Raw genomic sequence first — 27,936 nt, forward strand, 5'->3', positions numbered from 1 at the left:
AGGGTAGGGACGATGTCTTCTTTGTGTTTTGTTTTTTTCTCTGAAGTGCCTTCCCAATTCGGATTAGTACTGAGAAAATATTGACTGAACATTCCCATGCATCTGGGAGAAATAGTCTCTGTAGCCTATGCTCCTTTAAGAAAAGAAAATAGAGAAAGGGCTGCTGCTTGAGGAGGATTTATTACCCTATACATGTATATAAGTTCTTTTAAAAGAATTTTTTAAAATTGGAGGGTAATTGCTTTATAATGTTGTATTAGTTTCTGCTGTACAGCATTGTGAATCAGCTATACGTATACATATATCCCTTCCCTGACATGAGTTTGAGCAAACTCCCAGAGATAGGGAAGGACAGGGAAGCCTGGTGTACTGAAATCCATGGGGTAGCAAAGAGTTAGACAAGACTTAGAGACTGAATAACAACAACATCCCCTCCCTCCTGAGCCTCCCTGCCATCCCTCCATCTTATGCCTTTAAGTCATCACAGAGCCCTGAGCTGAGCTCCCAGTGCTATATACAACAGCTGTTTTATACTTGGTAGTGTATATATGTCAGTGCTACTCTTTCATTTGGTCCCACTTTTTCCTTCCCTTACTGTGTCCATAAGTCCATTCTCTACATCTGCGTCTCTATCCTGCCCTGCAGATAGGTTCATCAAGTTTCATTTTTCTGGATTCCATATATGTGCATTAATATACAATATTTGTTTTTCTCTTTCTGACTTATGACAGTCTCTGGATTCATCCAGTTCAGTTCAGTCGCTCAGTTGTGTCCGACACTTTGCAACCCCATGAATCGCAGCACGCCAGGCCTCTCTGTCCATCACCAGCTCCCGGAGTCTACCCAAACCCATGTCCATCGAGTCGGTGATGCCATCCAGCCATCTCATCCTCTGTCGTTCCCTTCTCCTCCTGCCCCCAATCCTTCCCAGCATTAGGGTCTTTTCCAATGAGTCAGCTCTTCGCATGAGGTGGTCAAAGCATTGGAGTTTCAGCTTCAACATCAGTCCTTCCAATGAACACCCAGGACTGATCTCCTTTAGGATGCACTGGTTGGATCTTCTTGCAGTCCAAGGAACTCTCAAGAGTCTTCTCTAACACCACAGTTCAAAAGCATCAATTCTTCGGCGCTCAGGTTTCTTCACTGTCCAACTCTCACATCCATACATGACTACTAGAAAAACCATAGCCTTGACTAGACGGACCTTTGTTTGCAGAGTAATGTCTCTGCTTTTAAATATGCTATCTGCTGCTGCTGCTGCTGCTGCTGCTAAGTCGCTTCAGTCGTGTCCGACTCTGTGCAACCCCATAGATGGAAGCCCATCAGGCTCCGCTGTCCCTGGGATTCTCCAGGCAAGAATACTGGAGTGGGTTGCCATTTCCTTCTCCAGTGCATGAAAGTGAAAAGTGAAAGTGAAGTCGCTCAGTCGTGTCTGACTCCCAGTGACCCCATGGACTGCAGCCTACCTGGCTCCTCCGTCCATGGGATTTTCCAGGCAAGAGTACTGGAGTGGGGTGCCATTGCCTTCTCCAAAATATGCTATCTAGGTTGGTCATAACTTTCCTTCCAAGGAGTAAGTGTATTTTAATTTATGGCTGCAATCATCATCAGCAGTGATTTTGGAGCCCCCAAAAATTAAGTCTGACACGATTTGCACGGTTTCCCCATCTATTACCCATGAGGTGATGGGACCAGATTTCATGATCTTAGTTTTCTGAATGTTGAGCTTGAAGTCAACTTTTTCACTCTCCTCTTTCACTTTCATCAAGAGGCTCTTTAGTTCTTTTTCGCTTTCTGCCATAAGGGTGGTATCATCTGCATATCTGAGGTTATTGATATTTCTCCCGGCAGTCTTGATTCCAGCTTGTGTTTCTTCCAGCCCAGCGTTTCTCATGATGTACTCTGCATATAAATTAAATAAGCAGGGTGACAATATACAGTCTTGACGTATTCCTTTTCCTATTTGGAACCAGTCTGTTGTTCCATGTCCAGTTCTAACTGTTGCTTCCTGACCTGCATGCAAGTTTCTCAAGAGACAGGTCAGATGGTCTGGTATTCCCATCTCTTTCAGAATTTTCCACAGTTTATTGTGATCCACACAGTCAAAGGCTTTGGCATAGTCAATAAAGCAGAAATAGATGTTCTTCTGGAACTCTCTTGCTTTTTCGATGATCCAGCGAATGTTGGCAATTTGATCTCTGGTTCCTCTGCCTTTTCTAAATCCAGCTTGAACATCTGGAAGTTCACGGTTCACGTATTGTTCAAGCCTGACTTGGAGAATTTTGAGCATTACTTTACTAGCGTGTGAGATGAGTGCAATTGTGCAGTAGTTTGAGCGTTCTTTGGCATTGCCTTTCTTTGGGATTGGAATGAAAACTGACCTTTTCCAGTCCTGTGGCCACTGCTGAGGTTTCCAGATTTGCTGGCATATCGAGTGCAGCACTTGCACAGCATCATCTTTCAGGATTTGAAATAGCTCAACCGGAATTCCATCACCTCCACTAGCTTTGTTCATAGTGATGCTTTCTAAGGCCCACTTGGCTTCACATTCCAGGATGTCTAGCTCTAGGTGAGTGATCACACCATCGTGATTATCTGGGTCGTGAAGATCTTTTTTGTACAGTTCTTCTGTGTATTCTTGCCACCTCTTCTTAATATCTTCTGCTTCTGTTAGGTCCATATCATTTCTGTCCTTTATCGAGCCCATCTTTGCATGAAGTGTTCCCTTGGTATCTCTAATTTTCTTGAAGAGATCTCTAGTCTTTCCCATTCTATTGTTTTCCTCTATTTCTTTGCATTGATTGCTGAGGAAGGCTTTCTTATCTCTCCTTGCTATTCTTTGGAACTCTGCATTCAGATGGGAATATCTTTCCTTTTCTCCTTTGCTTTTCGCTTCTCTTCTTTTCCCAGCTATTTGTAAGGCCTCCTCAGACAGCCATTTTGCTTTTTTGCATTTCTTTTCCATGGGGATGGTCTTGATCCCTGTCTCCTGTATACCATCACTGCAAATGACCCAGTTTCTTTCCTCTTTATGGCTGAGTAATATTCTATTGTATATATGTACCACAGCTTCTTTATCCATTCATCTGTCAATGGACATCTAGGTTGCTTCCATGTCCTAACAGTTGTAAATAGTGCTGCAGTGAACATTGAGGTACAAGTGTCTTTTGAATTACGGTTTTCTCAGGGTTTATATCCAGTAGTAGGATTGCTGGGTCATATAGTTTTATTCGTAGTTTCTTAAGGAATGTCCACACTGTTCTCCATAGTGGCTGTATCAATTTATACTCGCACCATCAGTTCAAGAGGATTCCCTTTTCTCCACATTCTCTCCATCACTTATTGTATGTAGATATTTTTGGTAATGGCCATTCTGACTGGTATGAAGTGATACCTTATTGTAGTTTTGATTTGCATTTCTCTAGTAATGAGCAATGTTGAGCATCTTATCATGTGTTTGTTGGCCATCTGTATGTCTTCTTTTGACACAAAGGTCTGCTTAGGTCTTCCACCCATTTTTTTAATTGGATTGTTTGTTTTCTTGATATTGAGCTGCACGTGAATTGTTATATAACCTATAAACATGAGAGTAGACATCAGTAAACCAAGCTGCTGCCATGTTGCAAATAATAGCATTTCCTTTTTTCTGCTTTGTTACTTCTCACTACAGTTCTATCTGATTATTTCTATAATCTTTAAAAGTTTTTTATATTTATGCATTAAATATTTTTGCTGGTGTTCATTTCTAGATATTTTTATCTCCAAATTATTTAACTTAAATGATTAGATGATTTAATTAAAATTGTGTTATGCATTTCATTCAGGTATGTCAAAAGGTCCTGTTTATACCTTGATTCATTCAATTTTAATATTAAACTTTTAACTGGGACCACAAAGCATTCACAAACAAGAATGACATCTTGGATTAATTCCATTGGGATGCTTGCTTTGTGCCAGATTTTATTTTGCTCAGCTATCAATGAGGCTGTTGTGGAAATGTGGGTTTTCTCTGCTGTGAGAATTTATGCGTACAAAGAAACCTGCTTTTCAGACCCAGAGCCCAAGAGGAAAGGTTATTAAAGTTAATGAACCAGGGTAACCTTATCCAGAGGTTGCTCAGAAACACTATTAAAACAAAAGGTCAATTGCTATTGCTATTTTAGTTATATACCCTCTCCCTCTCCAGGCTTTAGAATCTAATGGGGTTTGGCAAATAATTTTTGTGTCAGATGAAAATTCTTAAAGTTTTTCCTGTAAAATTCTCAGTTATCTGGGCATTACTGTGTATCATTTGGGGAATAGAATGTTACTTAACTAATGATAATGGATTGTTTTGTATTTCTGAGAGATGGCAGTTTAATAGTTTCCACTATTTCACATTTGTACAGAGCCAAAAGTGTTCTAGGTACTGAATTAGACATGGAAACAGATACAGTAATACTATTTTTATTGCATTTGTGGTGCTTAGTAACTACAAAGTATTTTGTGTGTATATGCATGTTTTAAAGGTAGAAATGCTGTTCATGCTTGACAACAATCTTCAGAATGTTTTCGTGTAACTTATATCTGAAAATCTTTACCACCACACTGAGAGTTCTATAAATGAAAAAACCAGGACCCAGGCAAGTGAAGTGACCTATACATTATTACTAAGTTGGCATTAAAATGGTTCCAGTGGTCTGTTCTTATCCAAAAGCTTTGTTTTGATTTCCCCTAGGTTCTTTCACTTAGAAGATTCACTTAGAGTTTGAAATTACTTGAAAACATGACAAAAATCTCATATAAGATATCTCTGTGAATGGCAGGAATTTTCTTATGTAGTGTTACAGTATTTCCATATGCACTCGGCATTTTAACCCTTCATAGTGGGATGTAATGTAGATGACAGTCTCCATATATATAGGCTTGGGTCATGTCAGTTAGAGAGTAGATGGCTTTATAGTTTTCCTGTAATATATTATTTAACTTTAAAAAGTGGTAGGTATGTATAACCGGTAGACATAAGATATTCACAAAGGAGATAAATATTTGAAGAAAAAAAAGGCACTATTATTTTATAAAGAAAGTGGATGATGCGCAATGTTGTATATAAAAATTTTCACTAGTCTCTGAGCAAGAAATGTTTTGTCACATGATAAAGTCCAGGGATATAATAGACATTTCAGAGTTAGAAGAAATCAAATTTTCAGGATACCTGGAATGACTTAAGAGTTGATTTCTGAGGAGTGAAATCTACCACAATATATTTGCAGTAATTTCCCCCAGTTTCCATGGGAATATCAAGGCTATGCATCACTTTATTCTTAAGATATCTAACTTCAACTCAGCTAGTTTTAACTATTGTTTTTGATATTGTAGAAAACAGTTTTACTGTGAAGTTTTTTCAGAAATAGCTAGATACCTTTGTGTTGTGTTCCACGCTGTGTATTCCTCTGGAATTTTTTTTTTTTAAAAGACTCTGAAGCTGCATTGTTGAGAAGCTGGTAAATGTAAACTTCTCATGGCCTAACACAGAAGATCCTAAACTGGCTGCTCATCAGGATTCCCCTTGGACACTGTCAAAGTACTGCCTCTTTTTACTCACAAAGGACTTGTAGAATCAGAATCTTATGGGATGCTTCCTTGTTACCTTCATATTTATAAATCTCTCAAAATACTAGTTCTGCAGCAGCCTTTCCATATGCTTATGTTTAGGAAATACTAGTATTTATTTTGGAGTGTTACCAGTTTAAAAACCTCATTTTTAAGGTTACTTAGAGGTACCTTCTTAAATGATCTTAGAAGCAATGGCTAAATATGGGTGCCTTTGCTTAAATTCTGTTCTTAAGTTTATTTTTTTAAACATATTTTTCTAATTTTCACAGAGACTGTTTATTTGTTTGGTGGCTGGGATGGAACGCAAGATCTTGCTGACTTCTGGGCGTACGGTGTGAAAGAGAACCAGTGGACATGTATCTCTAGAGACACTGAGAAAGAGGCAAGTTTTCAGACTTCAGTTCTCACCCGTCTTTATTACGATAGGGGTGTGGGCATACACTTCTCTTTCTGAGTGATTTGTGTTCTTTTCTAATGTATGTCAGCAGTGGTAGCGGAAGAATTTGTGGTGACAAGTTTGGCTTAAGTATTCTTGCATTCCAGCTTCTATGCCTGGTTCTTGAACTACAGTTACATGAACAAATCTATTTTATAGAGATAAATAGAAACGGGTATCTAATATAACTTAGATTTTAACCATTTTAGTTAAAATGGAACTGTATCTTTTTTCTCATGATCTTGTCAGCTCCACTCTTATTTTGTACATTTATTTTTGTTTCCTCTGGAAATACGTGCTTTTGATTCCTCACTATCTTGCTACTTTGGCCCCTCGCTATTTGACTGTATTGTCAGTTTCCACAAATGATATATATTTTATTTTTAACTAAAATTGTTTATGTGTATTCATGTGTGAGTCTGTCTATTGAGGCATATACACATAAAACTTCCATAGTGAATAGAATGTCTTAAATTTATGATTTTGAATTAAATAAGTGTATAATTAATTATACACTGCTATAAAGCACATATTCATGTATTATTTTTTTTTAATATCTTTGTAGAATTTTTTATTGTACTTTTCCATCCAAGCAGTTTCAGATTACAAGGTGAAAAATAAACTAAAAACAGTTGTAACAGCAAATGAAAAGAGGTAGAAAAGACCTAATTCAAAACCGCCGATTTTAATCTAGGAAGGCCATTTTTTAAAACTCTGGTGCTATGTCTTTCATCTTAGGTAACTGGATTCTTGCTTATTTGGTGTGTTCCTTTGTTAATCATTTGAGTATTGTTTAATCTTTCTAAAGAGATCTTAAAATTATTATTATCCCTGTAAAAATGGCCTTTGCCTTTTCAGTATTAAGGACCATTTTCTGAAATGATTATTTCTCTCCTCAAAAATTCAAAGGCAGATCTTAAAAAAATACCTTTCTTATTTCTCTTAAACTATTTTAAATCTAGGTTGATTGTGTCTGAATTGTTTTTGCAAAAAGTTTACAATTCATCCTGAAATCCTTCTCTTCACTGAATGTGTCTAATTAGGGCCTAAGTTCCACCAGTTCTAGCACCCAGTATTGAGTTTCAGACATTTTTTCCTCTCTGTTCCTTTCAGCTTTGTGGTTTCTTTCTTAAACTTTTTTTACCTCCTTTGTTGATTCCAAACCTAGTCTTCATTCATTAACATAGTCTTTAAAAAATTTTTTTCTTTGGGCCACATAGCATCTCTGCTTAAACCACATAATTGGTCTCAGTCTGTTTCAGTTATCCACTGCATTCCATATATCACAATATATTCCATATATTACAAGTACCCACAAAACTTTAGTGGCATATAATAATAAGTATTTATTTTGTTCACAAGTCCGTAGGTTGACTGGGCTCACTCAAGTGTTGGGAGTCAGCTGACTGTCTCTAATCTAGAATAGCTTCTGGGACTATTTGACTCTGTTCTGCATAGCCACTCACCTTCTTGTTGGCTAGCATGAGTCTTATTCTCATGTAGGGGCAAAGCTGCAAGGGGGATGATGTAGACATATGCACGTCATTAAATTTGTTATTGTCCCATTTTCCCAAAAGAAGTCATGTGATCAAATCCACAATTATGGGTGATGGGCGGCACTACCTAGGGACATAGATTAGGGAAGTGTGAGTAATAACAGCTTCAGCAATAATAAAGAAGTTTATCTACCTTAGTTCTGTTTGCTTAGAGTGAAAACCAAATTTCTTGTCATGATTTGGCCCCCATCTACTTTTCTAGCCTAATTATTTAACTGTGCTAGCCATACTTTTAGTTGCTAGAATTATTCGACATTCTCACCTATGTTCTTTGGTATGCAATTTGTTCTTTCCCTGTTTGGAATTAACAGACGCTGCTCCTCCCATGCACTCAGATTTTACCTAGTGTATGCCTACTTACCCTTTAAAACACAGTTCACACTTCAGTTCCTCTGTGAAGCCTTTCTTGACTTCCCCAACCAGAATTGGAAGCTTCCTTTGGTGTGACCACTTAACCCCTTACATTCCTTGAGCAGGTTACTACAATGATTGGCTTATATTTCTATTTCCCAGTGGAAACTCTGAATTCCTTAAGGCATGGTTGCTTACTCTGTAGGGAGTAAATAGTTCAGATAAGTTAAATAAAAAGTTAATGCTGGAGAAAAACAAAGAAATGATAAATACAAAATTCAGGAGAATAACTGCTTTGGTAGGAGAGGGCAATTATAGGGATCCTCAAAAGTAATATTAATGTAATATTCTAAGTAATATTTAGAATGCAATTAATAGTAGATTATTTTGGTGAGAACACTTTTCTGTTATTTTCAAGTCAATAGCGATATGTTGATTATCCAGTATTAGAATTAAGATTTATTATAGTTTATTGTTACTTCATTTAAACACCTAAAAACCTTTGTTTCATCAGTGAAGTGAATGAGGATATATGGCTCTAGTAAAATGCTCATTCCTTCCAAAATTGAAGAGGTTCATATATCTAGTTTTGTTTTCTACCAAATTAGTACAGTAAGTACAAGTTTTATTATTTAATGGTACCTTGGTGCATATGTTTTAAAAGTATAATATACAATTAAAAAGCAGAATTACTGTGTGTAAAATAATTAAGCAACAAGGACATATTGTACAGCACAGGGAAATACAGCCATTAATTTGTAATAACTTTAAATGGAGTAGAATCTATAAAAATATTGAATCACACACACACAAAAGTAATTTAATTCATTTAGATTAAGTAATGTATCTAATAACACGTAGTAGATTGAAAGATAGTAGAATGGCTCAGCTTTTAGAATAATTTTAAATGTTCATGTATATGTGCATGTAAGTTTTTATTGGTTCAAAACAAATTATTTGCACTTTTATAAATATCTTTAATATCTAGCTTAGTGGAAGACAGCTAAATTCTCATATGTTCTTTTGCATGTCATCTTTTACAACATATTGTTTTATGTAAAATATATGAAGAAAATTGGACCTCACATTTATATATTCTTGGAAAGAATATTAATATTCTTAGTAGTAATATTTTAGTAGTATTTTAATTGTAGCCTTTTTATGTAATAGCACATATTCTTTTTTGATCTTATACCCCAAATTGACAAATTGTTGTTTGCTTTTTAAAGATAATTGCACTATAGACTCTGAGACCTCATCAGCTAATGTTTTGTATTCTGTTACAGTAAAATCCACTGATCTGTGTTGCTCTTTGAATATATCTTTTTCCTGTGCTTGTTTTTTTACTTGTGTGATGGTCACTTGAAAAATATTGGTTCTGTGAGTTAGTCAGGTCTTCAGATGTTGACGTGTTTTATTATACCAAACCACATTTGTTAATATCACTATCAATCTCATTAGGAAAGTCTTTTATGTGTTGGGAAGGTGTCACAATCACAGTGGCAGGTAGAAGTTTTCTAAAATTCTAAATTTGCTTTAAAATGTACATTTTATTATTGGCAACAGATTTTATCAGTTGTTCTCCTTCAAAGTAAAATACTTCATTTATTTTTCGGAAAATCTCTGAATAACTCTACCTGGATTGTTAGTTTTCTTTTGAGTAAATACCATGTTTTGTGGAAAAAGCATCTAGATCAGCATGCAACTAAAACAACTGCATAGATGCTTTTCCTTAAGACAACCATCATATGTCAAGTAGCTGTTTTATTGTTTTCTAAGTCCCTTTAATTGTAACTGAATAGAAGGCAGCTAGATTTATATCTGCTTCTAACTTCAATCTGCTGCTATATCAAAAGTCATGTAGCCTCTGGAAGATATCACATACACTTACAAGTGAATAAGAGTGAAATAGTATTGTTATGAACAGTGACAGATTTTATTTTACTGGGCTCCAAAATCACTGTGGACGGTGACTGCAACCATGAAATTAAAAGACACTTGCCCCTTAGAAGAAAAGCTATAACAGACCTAGACAGTGTATTAAAAAGCAGAGACATCGCTTTTCTGATAAAGGTCTGTATAGTCAAAGCTATGATTTTTCCAGTAGTCACGTATGGATGTGAGAGTTGGACCATAAAGAAGAAAGAGCACCGAAGAATTGATGCTTTCAAATTGTGGTGCTGGAGAACACTCTTGAGAGTCCCTTGGACTGCAAGGAGATCAAACCAGTCATTCCTAAAGGAAGTCAACCCTGAATATTCATTGGAAGGTACTGATGCTGAAGCTGAAGCTCCAATATTTTGGCCACCTGATAGAAGAGCTGACTCATTGGAAAAGACCCTGATGCTGGGAAAGATTGAGGGCAAGAGGAGAAGGGGGCAACAGAGGATGAGATGGTTAGATAGCATCACTGACTCAATGGACATAAGTTTGCGCAAACTCCAGGAGATGGTGAAGGACAAGGAAGCCTGGCATGCTGCAGTTCGTGGGGTCAAAGAGGGTCAGACATGACTTAACGACTGAACAACAACAACAATTGTTATAAAAATGACTTTGACTTTTTAGAGTCCCTGAAGATCCCTGAAGTGCTGTTTTAACCCCCATTCCCTTTTTGCATATAGATAGTTATCCCAATAGTGCCTTAGTTAATATCCTTTATGGGCTTCCCTGATAGCTCAGTTGGTAAAGAATCTGCCTGCAATGCAGGAGACCCTGATTCAGTTCCTGGGGCTGGACAATCTGCTGGAGAAAGGATAGGTTACCCACTCCTGTATTCTTGGTCTTCCCTTGTGGCTCAGCTGGTAAAAAATCCACCTGCAATGCAAGAAACCTGGGTTCGATCCCTGGGTTGGAAAGATCCCCTGGAGAAGAAAAAGGCTACCCACTCTAGTTACTTAATGTCCTTTATAGATGTCTTACTGTTACCCCAACTCTGTCCCTGACTCAGGACTCAGTTCATGATAATGCAGTGCATTTCAGTGTCATGTTTCATTAGTATCCTTTAGTTCCTTGACTTGTCTGTCTGTCTTGACCATGGCATTTTTGAAGAATATATGGCAGTTTTGTAGACTGTCCTTCTGTTGGGTCTGTTTAATGTTTCCCTAGGATTGGATATAGGTTAAGCATTTCTAGCTGGGATGCCACGTGTGAACATCAGGTCCTCCTAAATATGTCCTGTCAGGAGACAAGCACATTACATCAGTTTGTCTGATGTGCTCAGCAGATTTCCTGCCCCATGATTAAGTAAGTTGAGGGGAGACATTTTGAGACTGTGAAAATATTGTGTTACTCATCAAACTTTCCAGAGAAGGAAATGGCATCCCACACCAGTATTCTTGCCTAGCGAATCCCGTGGCCAGAGGAGCCTGTTGGGCTGCTGTCCATGGGGTCACACAGAGTTGGACATGACTGAAGTGACTTAACATACATGCATGCATTGGAGAAGGAAATGGCAGCCCACTCTAGTTATTCTTGCCTGGAGGATCCCAGGCACAGAGGAACCTGGTAGGCTGCCATCTATGGGGTCACACAGAGTTGGACACTACTGAAGCGACTTAGCAGCGGCAGCATCAAACTTTTACCCTTTTAGCATCCATTGATGGAACTGTTAAAGCTTTCCCCAAAATGGTTATACTGTTTTACATTCCTTCCAGAAATGTATGAGAGTTCTAGTCACTTCCTATCTTCTTTCCCTGTTTGGCACCCTTTTCAAGAATCAATGGAATATATAAGTATATTTGTCTTTTAGGATATTCTAACCTGCCCCATTATCTTTTAATCTATTTATGTTCCAGTGTGACTTTAGATCAAGTAATGTAAGACCTTTTTGTTCTTCTTTTTAAAAATTATTTTGACTCTTCTAAGTCCTTTACATTTTCGCATAAATTTTACGATCATCATCGGTTTCTAACACTGTTGAAATTATGATTGGATGTGTGTTCAATCTATAAATCAGCCTGGAGATAATTGATGTCTTAATGATACTGAGCCTTCAGACCAGAAACAATAAAACTCCTAGAGGAAAACATAGGCAAAACACTCTCCGACATAAATCACAGCAGGATCCTCCATGACCCACCTCCCAGAATATTGGAAATAAAAGCAAAAATAAACAAATGGGACCTAATTAAAATTAAAAGCTTTTGCACAACAAAGGAAACTATAAACAAGGTGAAAAGACAGCCTTCAGAATGGGAGAAAATAATAGCAAATGAAGCAACAGACAAACAATTAATCTCAAAAATATACAAGCAACTTCTGCAGCTGAATTCCCGAAAAATAAATGACCCAATCAAAAAATGGGCCAAAGAACTAAACAGACATTTCTCCAAAGAAGACATACAGATGGCTAACAAACACATGAAAAGATGCTCAACATCACTCATTATTAGAGAAATGCAAATCAAAACCACAATGAGGTATCATTTCACACCAGTCAGAATGGCTGCTATCCAAAAGTCTACAAGCAATAAATGCTGGAGAGGGTGTGGAGAAAAGGGAACCCTCTTACACTGTTGGTGGGAATGCAAACTAGTACAGCCACTATGGAGAACAGTGTGGAGATTCCTTAAAAAACTGGGAATAGAACTGCCATATGACCCAGCAATCCCACTGCTGGGCATATACACCGAGGAAACCAGAATTGAAAGAGACGCGTGTACCCCAATGTTCATCGCAGCACTGTTTACAATAGCCAGGACATGGAAGCAACCTAGATGTCCATCAGCAGATGAATGGATAAGGAAGCTGTGGTACATATACACAATGGAATATTACTCAGCCATTAAAAAAAATACATTTGAACCGGTTCTACTGAGATGGATGAAACTGGAGCCCATTATACAGAGTGAAGTAAGCCAGAAAGAAAAACAACAATACAGTATACTAATGCATATATATGGAATCTGAAAGATGGTAACGATAACCCTATATGCGGGACAGAATGAGAGACACAGATGCATGGAACAATTTTATGGACTCTGAGGGAGAAGGTGAGGGTGGGACGTTCTGGGAGAATGGCATTGAGACATGTGTATTGTCATATGTGAAACAGAGCACCATTCCATGTTCGATGCATGTGACAAGGGCTCGGGGCCGGGGCAGTGGGATGATCCAGAGGGATGGGAGGGGGAGGGAGGTGGGTGGGGGGTTCGGGAAGGGGAACACATGTAAACCCATGGCTGATTCTTGTCAATGTATGGCAAAAACTATTACAATATTGTAAAGTAATTAGCCCCCAAGTAAAGAAAAAAAAAAAAAAAGGATAGGAATAATGGTCATGGCCAATTGTTAGTATTAATGGAGTTCTACCATATGCTAAGCATGCTCTAAGTGCCTGAATGCTGCTATCCTCATGGTAACTATAGTTAACCATAGTGTATTGTATATTTGCAAGTAGCTAAGAGAAAGCAGATCTTAAAAGTTCTCATCATAAGAAAAAACTGTAACTATGTATGGTGGTAGATGTTACTTAAAATCATTGTGGTAATCACTTTATAACAGATAAAGATGTATATCAAAGCAGTATGTTGTATTCCTAAGACTAATGCAACGTTATATGTCAAATATACCTCAATTAAAATTTTTTTAAATTTAAAAAAAAAAAAAAAAAAATTATTTTGACTCTTCTAAGTCCTTTACATTTTCGCATAAATTTTACGATCATCATCGGTTTCTAACACTGTTGAAATTATGATTGGATGTGTGTTCAATCTATAAATCAGCCTGGAGATAATTGATGTCTTAATGATACTGAGCCTTCTAATCCATGAACAGGGCTAAATTTCCATTTATTTAAGTCTTACTCATTATCCCTCAGTACTTGGAGTTTGCAGATTAGAGGTCTTTTTTATTAAATGGACCCCAGTGTATTTTGCTTTTCCTTGCTATTGTAAGTGAAACTTCAACATTTTTAACTTTCAACTTGTTTCCTGCTAATATACTGAAGTAAATTGATGTTTTAATATTTTTTGTATCATCACTTTTCTGAATCCACTTAATTATTTCTAATAGTTTGTTTTTTGTTCTATGTTGATTTCTTAGGATGTTTTAAACAGTCCTGTCATCTGTGAGTAGAGATGATTTTAACATCTTTGTTTCCACTCTTAAAAAAATTTTTTTAATGTCTTTCTGCATTGGATGGACATCCTTAGTTTGTTTCAGATCTTAGCAGGAAAGCATTCTGTATTTCACCATTCAGTGGAAAATTAGAGTTAGGATGGTCATACCTTCTTTATCAGATATAGGAAGTTCATTTCTTTTCCTAGTTTGCTGTGAGTTCTTCCTCATGAGTATGCGTTAAATTTATCATGTGCTTGGTTCTGTAATATTGCTAAGATTGTATATTTTCTCTCTTTATTCTTTCACTTTTCTTTTTTTTGACCTTGCCAGCTAGTGGGATCTTAGTTCCCTGTCCAGGGATTAAACCTGGGCCACGGCAGTGAAAGCACCGAGTCCTAACCACTGGACCACCAGGGAAATCACCTTTATTCTTGGCAAAGTACCTTGATTAATTTTCAGATGTAAAATTGACTTTGCATCTTTGAGATAAACCCCCTTTAGTTATGAAATATTCTTTTTATATATTGCTGTATTCTATTTAATATTTTGTTAAAGATGTTTTGTGTTTGTAGTCATGAGGTATACTAGCTATTTGTATATTACTTCTCCTCTTCCTCCTTTGTAGTATAGTTTCAGTGTTATGTCGTCCTCATAAAATATGTGTTAGGAGTGAATAGAATACAGATTTTAAAAATGGAGGTCTTTTTCTTCCTGTGTTTTCTGAAAAAATTTTTGTAGAATTGATACTAGTTTTTCCTTAAGTATTTGATAAAATTTACCAGTATAGATAGCTGTGGCTGTATTCTCTTTGTAGAAAGATTTAAAATTATGAATCCAAATTTTCAAGAGATATGATGACTTTAGGTTTTTTCTTTCATCTTGTGTCAATTTTAATGTCATTTTTTCAAGGAATATGTCCATTTTATCTTCTTAGTCAAATTTTACTGTATTTTTCATGATAGTTCTTTTTTTTTTAGTTTCTGGTGAGCCTGTATTGATGGTACTGCTTTCATTTCTGATACTGGCAATTTGTATTTTCTCTCTCTTTAAAAAAAAAATTAGCCTTACTACTGGTTTATAATTCTGTTAATCATTTTGTTATTTTTTTGAAAGGAAAAAAAAAACTTTATTAGTTTTCTCTATTTTTTCTTCTGTTCCCCAGTTTCTTGGTTTCTATTCTTTATTCCCCTTTTTCTTCTCAGTTAGGAAGTAATTTGCTCATCGTTTTAATAGCACTTTTGCTAATTAAACTGAAGCAAGAAGTTCTATTATTCTCCTATTAAAACTTCAGATTTCACACTCTAGGAAATATGGCGTAGATTCATTATATGTTGCCTTGTATTTGTTTTCGAAATTGTTTAATTACAGAATAAATTGTTTCTTTTTTTCTTTAAACCAGGTAAAGAACTTTATTAACTTTTGTTTCAGACTTTACCCCCAGGCTTCTTCAGCTTAATAAGCTGCAAAGGATGAATTGTATACAAGCAAAAAATGAGAAGAGCCGCATTGTCTTGGGGCTTGGGATTAAAAATACTAGATCTAGATTTTATTAGATCCATAAAATTTTAAAGAGCAGTCATAAGATAGCAACTCCCAATAACTTCTTCAAGATTTATCTTCTTCAGAAGTTGACTCGGCTTACTAAGCTTCATTCTTGGAAGCTTCATCAAAATTCTCCACAACATCTGGAACTTCATCATCAGCATCCTCTCCCATGGCAAGTGGTACTTTTCCAATCACAGATTGTTCTGGCAGAGCCTTAGCCTATCTCCTTAAACTGGTCAGACTCTCTGTGCCAAGCAGGTTTAAGATGCTGGGTAGCATTTCTGTCAGCTGCTTTGTCTCAGCATGGCCTGTAACGGTGAAAGTCTTTGCTACCAGAGAGACCTAACCTCTAGGGTTATTCAAATGAATCACTGTTCCTTGGTTTGTGAACATCTTCACCTCTTCAATACCAGAGATAGTGTTTACCTCTAACTTCTTTAAAGAGAACTGAAATTTCTTTATTGTCTGCTGTGACTGTTCTAAGAACCACCTTCTTCTTTCTGCTAGCAGTTTTTTTCCCACTAATGTGCACTTGTGCCTGCCATTTGGTGAGTTTATTCTGGTTCACGATAGTGTCTTTCATCTTGCTGGAGCGAAAGTGGGGCTTCCCTGGGGGATTAGTTTTGGTGCTCAGGGGGTCTCCTGCAGACCAGCTGAAATTAGGTGCACACATGTGGGGTCACAACATGGCAGCCAGAGCAGAAATTCTTTCTTAAATAAAATTTCTGCCTTTCTGCTGCAGATTTTCCTTGACAAAAATATTTAACAATAATCTTAAAATAGTAATTAGCATGAATACTCACATGAATGTCAAACTGTTTTTCCTGTCTGATATTTTTATTCCTTCATCTAATCCAAATAATGCTGGATTACTCATACTATAATACTTTTTTATATTGTATTCTTCTCTAGAAATATATGATAGTTCTTTAATGCTTGCAAGATTATATTCAGTTCTCTTGTCAGTCATTCACAGGCTTTGTATTTCTACCTTATACTTCAGCTCTGCTGTTTCTGTGGCAGGAATTCTTCCATCTCGGTCATAACTGCACATACTGTAGTGTATTTTTGCTTTTGTTTCTCTTATCTTCTGGAGAAAACAGTATGGAAGAGTAGAAAGAACAGTTTTTGTCGTGGTTACACTGTGTCTTAGATTCTCCATCTTAGAGTGTAAACGGACTATTTAGACTCTGTGAAATGGTGATATTATTTCCTTATGGAGTTGTTATAAGGATAAATAAAATATATACTTGCATACATAGTAGTAATATAGATAGAATTTAGGAGATATTTAACAAATGCAAAGTATTTTTCCTTTTCCCTCTTTCAACTAATACAGTCCTACCCAATTGAAGTTCCATTTTTTTTAATGAATTCTTTTTTTTTTTTTAGGCTTATACTACAATTTTTTTTAACCTTTTGTTCTGTCCTGTGATACTAGTGATCTCAACTAATTAATTTCTGTTGATAATACACTGTTCTTCATTTTTTTCCCTAATTGTTTAATGTAGCTGAATTATTTATCTTGTCAGGAAAGTCAATTTTATATAAAGTGTGGAAGAAGAAGTGAAAGACTTGGATTCTCATTCTGCTTCTGTCACTAGCTACTACTTTCAGGAGGATATCTTCTTTGAGCTTCTGTGTCTTTATTTTTTAAAGGAGAACATCAAACTACAAGTTTTATTAAGGTTCCTACCAATTATGAAATTCTAAATATTCTTGGAGTGTCTGTTTTATGCTAGATTCTGATGAAGTGTACAAAAATATTTTGAAAAACCAAATGTGTCTTTGAATAGATTGACATGTACAAAAGAATTAAGCTCTGTACACAAATGACTAAAATGTAATGGAATATACATTAGAAGCCATATAAGTGTTATAAACAGAGTGCCATAGAATAGAAAATAGTTGTTCTCATCTTTCCTGGTAGAGTTTAAGCATTTCTAAGCTAAGATTTGTGTCTCCTATTGCTTCTTTTATTTTTCTATAGAGACTTAAGTCTAATATTGGACATATATTAGTTGGATTTGATCAAATTTCTTAGCAATCCTGTTCGTGAAAGTCAGCAAAATGAGGCATTTAATTTTGTTTTCTGTTATTTATTCTTGAATTTTTTTCTTTTTTTTTTTTTTGTTTGCTCTCCACAGAATGGTCCTAGTGCTAGATCATGTCATAAAATGTGCATTGACATTCAACGAAGGCAAATCTACACTTTGGGGCGTTATTTGGATTCCTCTGTGAGGAACAGCAAATCTCTGAAAAGTGATTTCTATCGTTACGACATTGACACAAACACATGGATGTTACTCAGTGAGGATACTGCTGCTGATGGAGGACCAAAACTAGTGTTTGATCATCAGGTTTGGTGCATAGATAACTATATGGTGGAATTAATTAGTGCTTAGTCACTCTTGGCTCTTTGAGTTTCAGATGTTATGCTGAGTTTTCTGTTAGTGATTTCTACCACAAATACCTATGACATAATAAAAGAAACTATTGTTTCAGTAGTTTAAAGTTATTTCTTAAAATTTTTTTCTCTTATTTGGTACAAAATAAAGTAATAAGATCTCAGAACACAGTCATTAGTTTATGAAAACTTTATAGAGAGTCGATGGAGCCATACATGTTAGGAAAAGCAAATTTAGTTCTATGGTATTCATAAATCATAACAATAAATTTTAAATTGTTTATTCTACATTCCTGAAAAATTTTAAATTACTTTATAATGAGTTCAAGGATTTGAAATGTAGTGTTTCTTCCAGTGTGAGTACAATATATTTACTTTTGTATATAATCACAAACTCAGTATAAGATAGATAAGAATTTGGCATGTACTAGATGAAGTTTAAATTCAGGACCAGTAGAAGTCATATAATGATGTTGTAAACAAGACTACATATAGCAGTCTCATAAACCATTTAAATATCAGTATGTGTATAGCTCTCATCATCCCTGTTATTATTGTTACCTATCTTTGAATTCTTTTTTTTATTTTGAATTCTTATTTTGTATCAGTTCAGTTTAGGTCAGTACTACTTCAAACTAAATAGTAACCACTTTGAATTCAGTAGGCAGTTTTGGTTGGTTCAGCCCATGTCTAAAGTTTTTGGAGTATGGGGAAGAAAAAGATTTTTTTTTAAATCTGTAATACTATTAATAAACAAAGCATTATATAATATCAGTACTTGAGAAATTGGGGGTTGGTGCTAGAATTTATGACATGATCTATGCCTAATATCTAGGCATTAAAACCAAAGTCTTTATTTACTGCTTCTTTCCCAATTTTTGTTAATTCTTTGCTTTTAAACTTTCCTCCTGCCATATTTATATTAACAAGTAGATTTTATAGGAGAACGGTGAGGCTTGGTGGCTTATATGCCTACCAAGTATGTGGTGGGTGGAAAATAAAAAACATTAGTCTTGAGAGTGCTCCCCAGATTGAATTTGTAACTTGTGCTGGCTGTACATAACCCAGCTCTGTAAAGCTTTGTACTTTCCTGCTGACATAATCAGTGTTGTTCATGTGGAAAATAAGAACTCCAAAAAAGTTAGACTTTCTCTGATCTTTTAAAAATAGAACATCAACAGATAACATTATCAGGGAAACAATTTATTTTCTTCCAACTTGTTCCAAATATCTTTTCCAAAAGAGGCTTATGTTTCTACAGGTTGAAAAAAAGAATAACTTAGGGGTAGTCTGAGTATATCCCATATGTTGTGCTCATGTGGGCCTTTGCTTCTCTTGACTTTGGTAAAGTAGAATGTCCCCTGAAGCCTAGGTTCTGTTAAGTAATGCTTCATTTTTAACTCATTAGATGTTATTAACAGGACACTAGGGGTGAAGAGGCCAGGATTGCAGCGCTAATTCAGCCAATAGCTACATCTGTGACCTTGAACAATTAACACAATGTACTAGCATACATTTTCTGTTCTGTTTCATGCAAATTCAAAGTTATAAGTTGGAACCGACTCCAAGAATTACTTGGAGTTGTTTCTAACACTTTAAGATTTGACACTTAACATTCAATTTGAGAGGATCGTGAGAAAGCTAGAGGCCTGAAGATATGTTTAAAAATTACTTTGCCATTTTAAATTTTAACATATTAAAAAAATTAAAATTCAAAGACTTTTAGATTTCCTAAGGACATAGTGGCAGCTTCGTTCTGAAGCTTTCCATGTTGGTGCTTTGTGTGATTCTTCAAGAACAATGAGAACCAAACAAAAAGATTTTTTAAAAAAGCAAAAAAACAAAACAAGTCACATATTCAGCAAAACTAGAAGCCAAAGAAAACCCACAACTCCCAATTCCTTGTAAATTTAGCCAGAAACAATTGAAATACCCAGAAGCTGTATTGAAGCTCACAACTGTTTAATGGGGAGAACTGGGAATGCAGAGGAGGCCTAGCAGAGGTACATCTTAATGGAAGTGTCATGAGCAGAGCAGAAATTGAACCCATTGCAGCTACTGTGGAAATCAGTTAAGTAACATGGGGGCTTCTCTGATAGCTCAGTTTGGTAAACAATCCATCTGTAATGCAGAAGACCCTGGTTCAATTCCTGGGTTGGGAAGATCCACTGGAGAAGGAATAGGCTACCTACTCCAGTATTGTTAGGCTACCCACTCCAGTATTGTCGGGCTTCCCTTGTGGTTCAGCTGGTAAAGAATCCGCCTGCAATGTCAGAGACCTGGGTTTGATCCCTGGGTTGGTAGATCCCCTGGAGAAGGGAAAGGCTACCTACTCCAGTATTCTGGCCTGGAGAATTCCATGGATGGTATAGTCCACGGGGTCACAAAGAGTCGGACACAACTGAGCGACTTTCACTTTGACTTTTCACCATGTGGAAAATGCCCAGCAAGGCCCATAAGTGATATGGAAATACCATGACAAATAGGGACAGTGGCTTGTTCTGCATGTCCATTGAAGGAACTAGGGGAGCTCAAAGCTCAAGATAGAGCCCCCTAAGCCAGATGAGGTTCAGTTAGAGAAGACATGGCTTCACAGAAGCTCCATATTTTGCAGAAGCCATGCAATTCATTAGAAATAGAGGAGGAAGTCCTTGAGAAAGAATATCATACCTCCATAGGAACCTTGTGTTATCTGGTGCAGGGAAATCTCAGTTAAATATGGGAAATCATATTTAAATGTTATTTAAATATGAAAAACTAATAAGTAGTAAACAGTGTAATCAGTAGTAAACAGATCTTTAGTGAAGTACTCTGAAGGAAAACAGTGAAAGTAAAAACAGTAGCAGATGAAAATTATATTGTAATATTCTAACATAAATTGAATGACTTAGTGAAGCTTGAAACTCTGAAGAAAACTACAAGGCATAGATTCAAGAATGCAGATGAGATGGCCAAATAATTGGAGCAGGTGAAACTGGGCCTGGTAAATCTCAGGGAAGAAATTGAAGAAAAATATAGTAAACTTCACTAGTTTACAAGGAGCATAAAGAAGATTGGGTAAGGGTCATAAGAAATATAAAAAGCAGATAAAGCAAGTATGGATATAACAGCTAGCTAGGAAAGTATAGACAGAAAAGACATGCAAAAGAGAGCCAACATATACATTATTGGACACATTAAAGAAGAAAACCAAAACAATGGAACAGAAGAAATATTTATACATAAAATTCTAGGAGAATTTCCTCAAGAAGGAAACCTATTCTGCATAGTGTAAAAGGATGTGTTATAGTCAGAGAAAATTGCCCTAGGCATTCAACTCTAAAAAATTCAACTGTGATAATATATTAGTGACATTGAATTTCAAAGATAAAGAAGCTATTTTGGGGCAACTAGACAAAATGATCCAGAGGTAAAACAAAACTGATATCAGATTTCTCTACAGTTACATTCAGTGCTAAGAGACAATATCTAGAAAGTTTTCAAAGAAAAGACAGTATGAGTCAAGGACTTGATATAAATTACTGGAAAATGTAAAATTAGCTAATCAAGAAATGACAGGAGGAACTTCAGTCACAAGATTGGAGATCTCGGCTTACTGACATTCTCCCTGGGTCAGTGTGGATCATTGAACATACACTTTTACTGTCCTCCTGCCCAGCATCCTGTGAAATGACAAGAGAATACATTAGTAATTGTGTAGAAAAACAAGCAAGATTGCCCTTATGGAACTTAAAATATTTGAGGGAATTCCTGTGAGTTAGAAAGCAGGTAGGATTAGATCCAACCAAAAGAAACCACAACCTATAAGATAGCAGCAACTTGAGTCTCAAAGTATGTATTTTGAGGCAAACAGTACATGATCAATTGGGGATGAAACAGCTGGACAGTTTCCAGTTTGACTGAGTAGCACTGGACTGTGATCATTATTAACACGTCAAGTGTTCAGTGTGGACATTGGAGCTGGACAGATAAAGTACTGGAGAGCTGCTGCAGCACCCTTCACAGCATTATGTCTCACCTTGCCCTACCCAGTCCCTTGAGGTAGACTGTATATGCAACAGGCAGATGAATAGGGATTCTCAGATACGAAGAAGACTAAAACAGTAATGCCCAAATCCAAATATTTGAAGATAATTTAGTACTGTGAGACATGAGATACTGAACTCAACAAATTAAGACTTAAAAACAGCTTGTAGTGTGAACTGAAGACATCTTTAAGATTAAGTGATTAGAGCAATTCAGGAGGCTATTGCATCCATGAAAAGGAAATATACAGAAAAAGTATAAATTAAAGATTTGATAGCGAAATAAAAAAAATCTTGGTAAATAGATTAAAAAGCAATGTGGACATCCTCACCTCTAAATGATTACTAAATTGTTAAGTTTCTCTCTGAAATTATGAGAGAAAAATTAAACAAAGAAAAGGACCTGAAGTTCGAATATGCACCTGATAGTTATAGAAAGAGAATGGAAGCCAAAAAACAAACAAACAAACAAAAAACCCACTCAAGGTAAAAATGAAGAAAATTATCAGAACTGAAGAAAGATACTTTTCAGAATGAAAGAAATTCCTAGTACAAATCAGGAGAAATGAAAAAAGAATATCCCTGCCTAGATACTTCCTTAATGATATTTCAGAATCAAGAAAGAGAAAATCCTATAAGTTACAGAGAGAAAACTGGTTACCTTCGAGGGTAAGCAAGGATCAGACTCCCAGGTGGCACTAGTGGTAAAGAAGCCTCCTGCCCATGCAGGAGACACGAGAGACGTGGGTTTGTTTCCTGGGTCAGGAAGACCCCCTGAATGAGCAAGTGGCAATGCGCTCCAGTATTCTTGCCTGGAAAATTCCATGGACAGAGGAAAGTGGCGGGCTACAGTCCATGGGATCACAAAGAGTCAGACATGACTGAGCACAAATGCACAACATACACAAAAATCAGTTTAACATGAGGATTTTTGGATGTTGCTGGGAGGTAGGGTAATGGGTTAGACAACACTACTTAGAAAGCTTTATAATAATTTCTTCAGATTTTATGAGGAGGAAATTAATTTTGAACCCACCCTAACTCTAGCCAAACTTGTGTTCATGTTATAAAGTAAAATAAGATACTTTCAAATTAAAAGACAATTGGGGATAGGTGTGAGGAATAAGTGGCTCTCCATTATTTATTTGATTTTAGAAATTAAATACCTATCCTGACAGAGTAGACTCAAGATTTCTTGAGGGAAGAGATACTGTGGATTGCATAGTTTAATAAGCCATTGGATTTTCAAAACATTTCTCAGAGATAAAAAATTAAAAGGAAAGCGTAAACTGATGAACAGCAAAGTTTCCTGGCGTGATTAAAACTTGTTATTTGATAATCGACCCTCATTGAAACTAGGTATCTTACCAGGAACAACCAAGCTGAAGGAGTAAAATTATTTCTATTTTGTGTCCTGTTTGTTCTAAGATAATGAGAAAGAATCATAAGCTAGTGCAATATCTTCCTCTGTCTTTGAGTTTGGCCTGCTGTGCAAGAAAGAGCTACCAAATAAAGATGTTTATGCTTCTCTGATAACAAATGAGAATAGCCATATCAAAAAGAAAGTTAAATATCCCCCAAAGGAAAGAGAAACGCCCTTTGTAGTCAGTCATATGAAGTAGAACCATAAGGGCTAGATAACAAAGACTGAACAAAATGAGTATGAATCTGTGAACTTAAGAAAATGAAAATACGCTCACATTATGTGTGTCCCTCAGCAATGTATGGATTGCTTTTCGTGATATAATTGGATTGCTTGGATATAATGGATTGCTTTTCATGATATAATCATTTAAGATTAAAGTTTTCTTCTAAGTGCCAGGAACATGATGACATCGTAGTTTTTGAACCGTGCTCCCCAAGATGTTACCCTTGGGAATTACAGATTTTCATTTTAATTTATAGAAGTCTGCCAGAAACCTGGGAAATGGCAAGTGAGTGAATCTTTAGTGGTAGGTAAAGATTTGGAGGTGCTAAAATAGAATTTTTCTTTTTGAGATGAAATACTAATTTTAAAATAAGCTTTATAATTATTTAGTTTTTGAATTAAAAACAATACCAAAAATAATAAACAGCAGAAGTAGTTTGATAGGAGGAGAGAACTGAACATATAATGGCTAGTATTTGTGCTTTAGCAACAACAAAAAATAGATGTTTTATGTATACAATTTATTATTTAAGCATAAATGCCACTTGTATTCAGTCTCTGATTACCAACTTGTACTTATGTATTCTTTGAAATAGAATTTGTTTCTTATTTATTGTCCTGTGACCAATGGCTGTTTTCTCAGAGATATTTTTGTAAAAATAATCTTGAGTTGAAAGAATGGAAGAGTCAGGGTTGGCTTTTGAAGATGAATTGCTTGACATACCTCAAAGAAAATTAAATTTACAGTACTGTGTTAAAAGGAGGCAAGATTCATCATATCATAGAAGTCAGCCCAAAGATGGATTGCTGCAAATGTCTTTTTGTATGTTTGTTTTGGTAAAAACATAACTGGGAGAATTTTGTAAAATAAATGCAAAATGATGAATAAGCTACATCACTCTTATTCACGTATCTTCTCTTTTATTAAATGGTAGCAAGAGGAATAGAATGCTTGCCTAGAATGGAAAGGCCTTCTCAGGTGGCACTAGTGGTAAAAAACCCACCCTGCCAATGCAGGAGACATAAGAGATGTGAGTCCAATCCCTGGGTTGGGAAGATCCGCTGGAGGAGGGCATGGCAATCCAATCCAGTATTCTTGCCTAGAGAATCCCATGGACAAAGGAGCCTGGCAAGCTATAGTCCATAAGGTCTCAAAGAGTCAAGACAGGACTGAAGCAACTTAGCATGCACGCACTAGAATGGAAAAAAGGGAGTTTTTATAAGGAGGATATGGTCACTGTTTACCCACAGATTATGATCAGTGTTAAATCAGTAACTAAATTATTACTTGGTTTATTTGGTAAAAATTATGCAGCTCAAGAAAGCATAAAACTCCTTAACCCAACATATTTTATTCTCACTGGGGAAAAAAAGAAAAGGAAACCTGGAAAGGTATTTTGAAATCCATCCTGAATCTCTTCCACATGGTGAGCAGAGCAGGATTTTAATAAATTAATAAGTGCATATAATAATCAGGGATGATACTTGGTATTATTAAGACAATGTTCAGTTTTTTTAGATTCTAAAACTACACACATTGGTTTCATTTTAGCTCATACGACAGGAACAGACTAAAACTATTCAACCTGTTGCCTTGTTCTGTAGATGTGTATGGACTCGGAAAAACATATGATCTACACCTTTGGTGGTAGAATTTTGACATGTAATGGCAGTGTAGACGACAGCAGAGCCAGTGAACCACAATTCAGTGGATTGTTTGCTTTCAACTGTCAATGTCAAACCTGGAAACTTCTTCGAGAGGACTCCTGTAATGCTGGTCCTGAGGACATCCAGTCTCGGATAGGACACTGCATGCTATTCCACTCAGTAAGAATATTCTGTACATTGTCTTATGTTATTTTGTCATGTATCTCGCAATAGGAAAAGAAGTGAGGCAATCAAATTCTTCTGAAGAGAGCAAAACTTCATTAGAAATAAATAAGTGTTGACAATGATAAGGAAAAACAAAACTACCTTTATCAATGAACTGTTTGTTAATTATATTTCCTATCAGCCTAATAATTCCTAAGTAGTTATCTCAGCCACTTTTATGACTGACTTCACTGCTTATATGTTGTAGCTATTTCTCTTTTTTACATACCTTTCTACTTACTGTTTTCTCCTCGTATCTAGAAGGTTGATTTATTAAATGTTTTTATTTTCCCCTTTGCTACTCTCCATTAAGTGCAAAGAATTAAGAATTGACTCCATAGAATTGGAATTAAAATTTATCAGCAAAAACCAGCATACAGACATTTAATTTTTTCAAGTGTTATAATGAAAACATGGGCTCCTGCTATGAACAAAACTTTAAAAGTATACTATGAAAGATTTTTAACATATACCAAAGTGGACAGAACAGTATAATAAATTCCTACGTACTTATTTACCAGTTGCAACAATTTCTATGTCTATTCTTAAATTTTATTGTGTTGGGGTATTAGCAAATTCCAGACATTGTATCATTACAACTATAAGTACCATAGTGTGTCACTAACAGATAAAGACTTTTTAAAAACATAATTGTAGTATGATTATGAAACCCAACCAAAGTAAAAATAATTTCTTTATATCGTTTAATACTGCACTCATTTTTCCCCTGCCATGCTGAAAAATGCTTTTCATAGTTGGTTTATCTAGGTCAGGATCCAGAAAAGGTCTGTGTATTGCATTTGGTTGTTAATAGCTTTTAAATTTCTTTTAATCCATGAGAATACTCCCCCTTCCTTTTTTTTTCTCCTCTGTATACTGCTTATTTGTTTAAGTAAGTCTCATGTGTGCTTTGGAATTTCCCATGTTCTCAGTTTGACTGATTTTTATCATAGTGTCATTTAACATGATCCTCTGTTTTCCATATTTCCTGTGAGCTGGTATTTAGATCCGGAGGCTTAATTTTAGATTCCTCTCCTTTTTTGGGTGGGCCAAAAGGGGAGTTGCAAGTATACTTCACAGCTGGTCCGATTATAAAATATAAAGAGCATTTAATATGTAGTTGTCACAACTTTGGTGATGTTAAAATTGTTCAGGTGGGTTTAGGTGTTATCAACCTGATTGATCAATTATTAAGTTTCCTGTCAACTTTTTATCTAGTGGCTTTAGCAGTCACTGATAGTCATAGACTAAATTTTAGTAGGGTTTGATAACTGGTCATTTTTCTAAATACCTTGTTTCTTTATTAACTGATTCTGCTATAAAAACTTATCCTCATTAACTAATTGGCTACTCTAATATGTAAACCACACAGGATAGGTAATATAAATATTTTTATTCTTTGCCTCTATCATCTTTTCATTTTAATGAGCTGCGGCTCCAAAATTTACCAATGAGTTTTTCATAAGTATTATTATAAACTCGTGGGAAAAAATAAATAAATAAATAAACTCGTGGATTTTTATATACTTGATGTTTTTAACTCAGTGATGTCATTATTCTTTTTGATTCCCTAATCTTTCTCATCTTTGACCAGTGGGAGTACCCATCTCCCAGTATACCTTTGGATATATACACACACATATATACATATGTCTTTTTTAGTAAGAGAAAAAAAAATAATGAGTTCATACTGATATATCCAAGTTAAATTTAAGATTATAGAATTTAAAATTTTATATCTTTGTTTTTGTGAAGCTTTATGGTTAAAATCCTACTTCCTGATGATGATGTGTTACTTGCTCTTTCTATAATAGTTTACTGAATAGCAAAGCTAATAGAATCACTGAAAGCTGTTTAAGATTGCTTTCTGATTATTTTTCTGTTTAGGATATAGCCCACTAGGGATAGGTAGTCAAAAAACAAGAATTAAAATCACTAGAAATACTACTACTTGTCTGCATGATCATGTGTCCAATTGTATCTTTGTAAATAAGTTTTGTATATAGGCTTACTTGTTTCTTTTTTTTTTCAAATTTCAGACATTAATTTTTCTTTTAATTTTATTTTCTAATTAAGTAAAAACATTTACATAGTTCTCAAGGCAAAACTGTCAGTATGCTGTTGGAGAGATATGGTTATTATCCCTGTCTTTCTGTTCTGTTCCTTTCCCTGTGGCTAATTATCTAGTATTAGTTTCCTTTGTTTGTTTTTGAAGAAAGAAACAAACAGAACATACATTCCTTTTTCTCCTTCCATACACAGAGGTAGCACCCTATATGCATTATTCTGCACCTTGTTGTTTTTTTTACCTCAATAAGATATCCTAGCGATATCCCTTAGCAGTATATGCAGAGCTTCCTTTTCCACTTTATACCAGTACAGTAAGTACTTCACTGCATGGAATCTCTCATAAATTACTTCTCTAGAGGCTTAAATTTTAA

At 35.6% G+C, this 27,936-nt stretch overlaps 1 protein-coding gene, 1 long non-coding RNA gene, 1 other non-coding gene and 1 pseudogene across 11 annotated transcripts in view; 1 reads left to right on the forward strand and 3 right to left on the reverse strand.

Annotated features, from left to right (window-relative positions):
• Positions 1 to 27,936, forward strand: part of MKLN1 (muskelin 1) — a 384,259-nt gene that overhangs the window by 289,049 nt on the left and 67,274 nt on the right. For all 9 annotated transcript variants that reach the window (XR_014067647.1, XR_014067648.1, XR_014067649.1 and 6 more), the window contains 3 exons: positions 5,865 to 5,977; positions 17,691 to 17,903; positions 25,229 to 25,450. Coding sequence is in view for 6 of the 9 variants with exons in the window: in XM_081537099.1 (XP_081393225.1) it covers positions 5,865 to 5,977; positions 17,691 to 17,903; positions 25,229 to 25,450 (548 nt within the window). In the remaining 3 variants the exon portion in view is untranslated. The remainder of the gene's footprint in view (positions 1 to 5,864; positions 5,978 to 17,690; positions 17,904 to 25,228; positions 25,451 to 27,936) is intronic.
• LOC145524554 (uncharacterized) lies at positions 11,499 to 15,122 on the reverse strand. The gene is made up of 2 exons (XR_014067664.1): positions 13,620 to 15,122; positions 11,499 to 11,850 (listed from the first exon to the last, which is right to left on the reverse strand). It is a non-coding gene; the product is annotated as an uncharacterized LOC145524554 (long non-coding RNA).
• On the reverse strand, positions 14,344 to 14,415 carry TRNAE-UUC (transfer RNA glutamic acid (anticodon UUC)). Its single transcript has one exon. It is a non-coding gene; the product is annotated as a tRNA-Glu (tRNA).
• On the reverse strand, positions 15,640 to 16,126 carry LOC145524548 (transcription factor BTF3 pseudogene; annotated as a pseudogene).

This window comes from Giraffa tippelskirchi, chromosome 10 (genome assembly GCF_054371585.1).
Source record: "Giraffa tippelskirchi isolate mGirTip1 chromosome 10, T2T-mGirTip1v1.2.pri, whole genome shotgun sequence".
Lineage (NCBI taxonomy): Eukaryota > Metazoa > Chordata > Mammalia > Artiodactyla > Giraffidae > Giraffa > Giraffa tippelskirchi.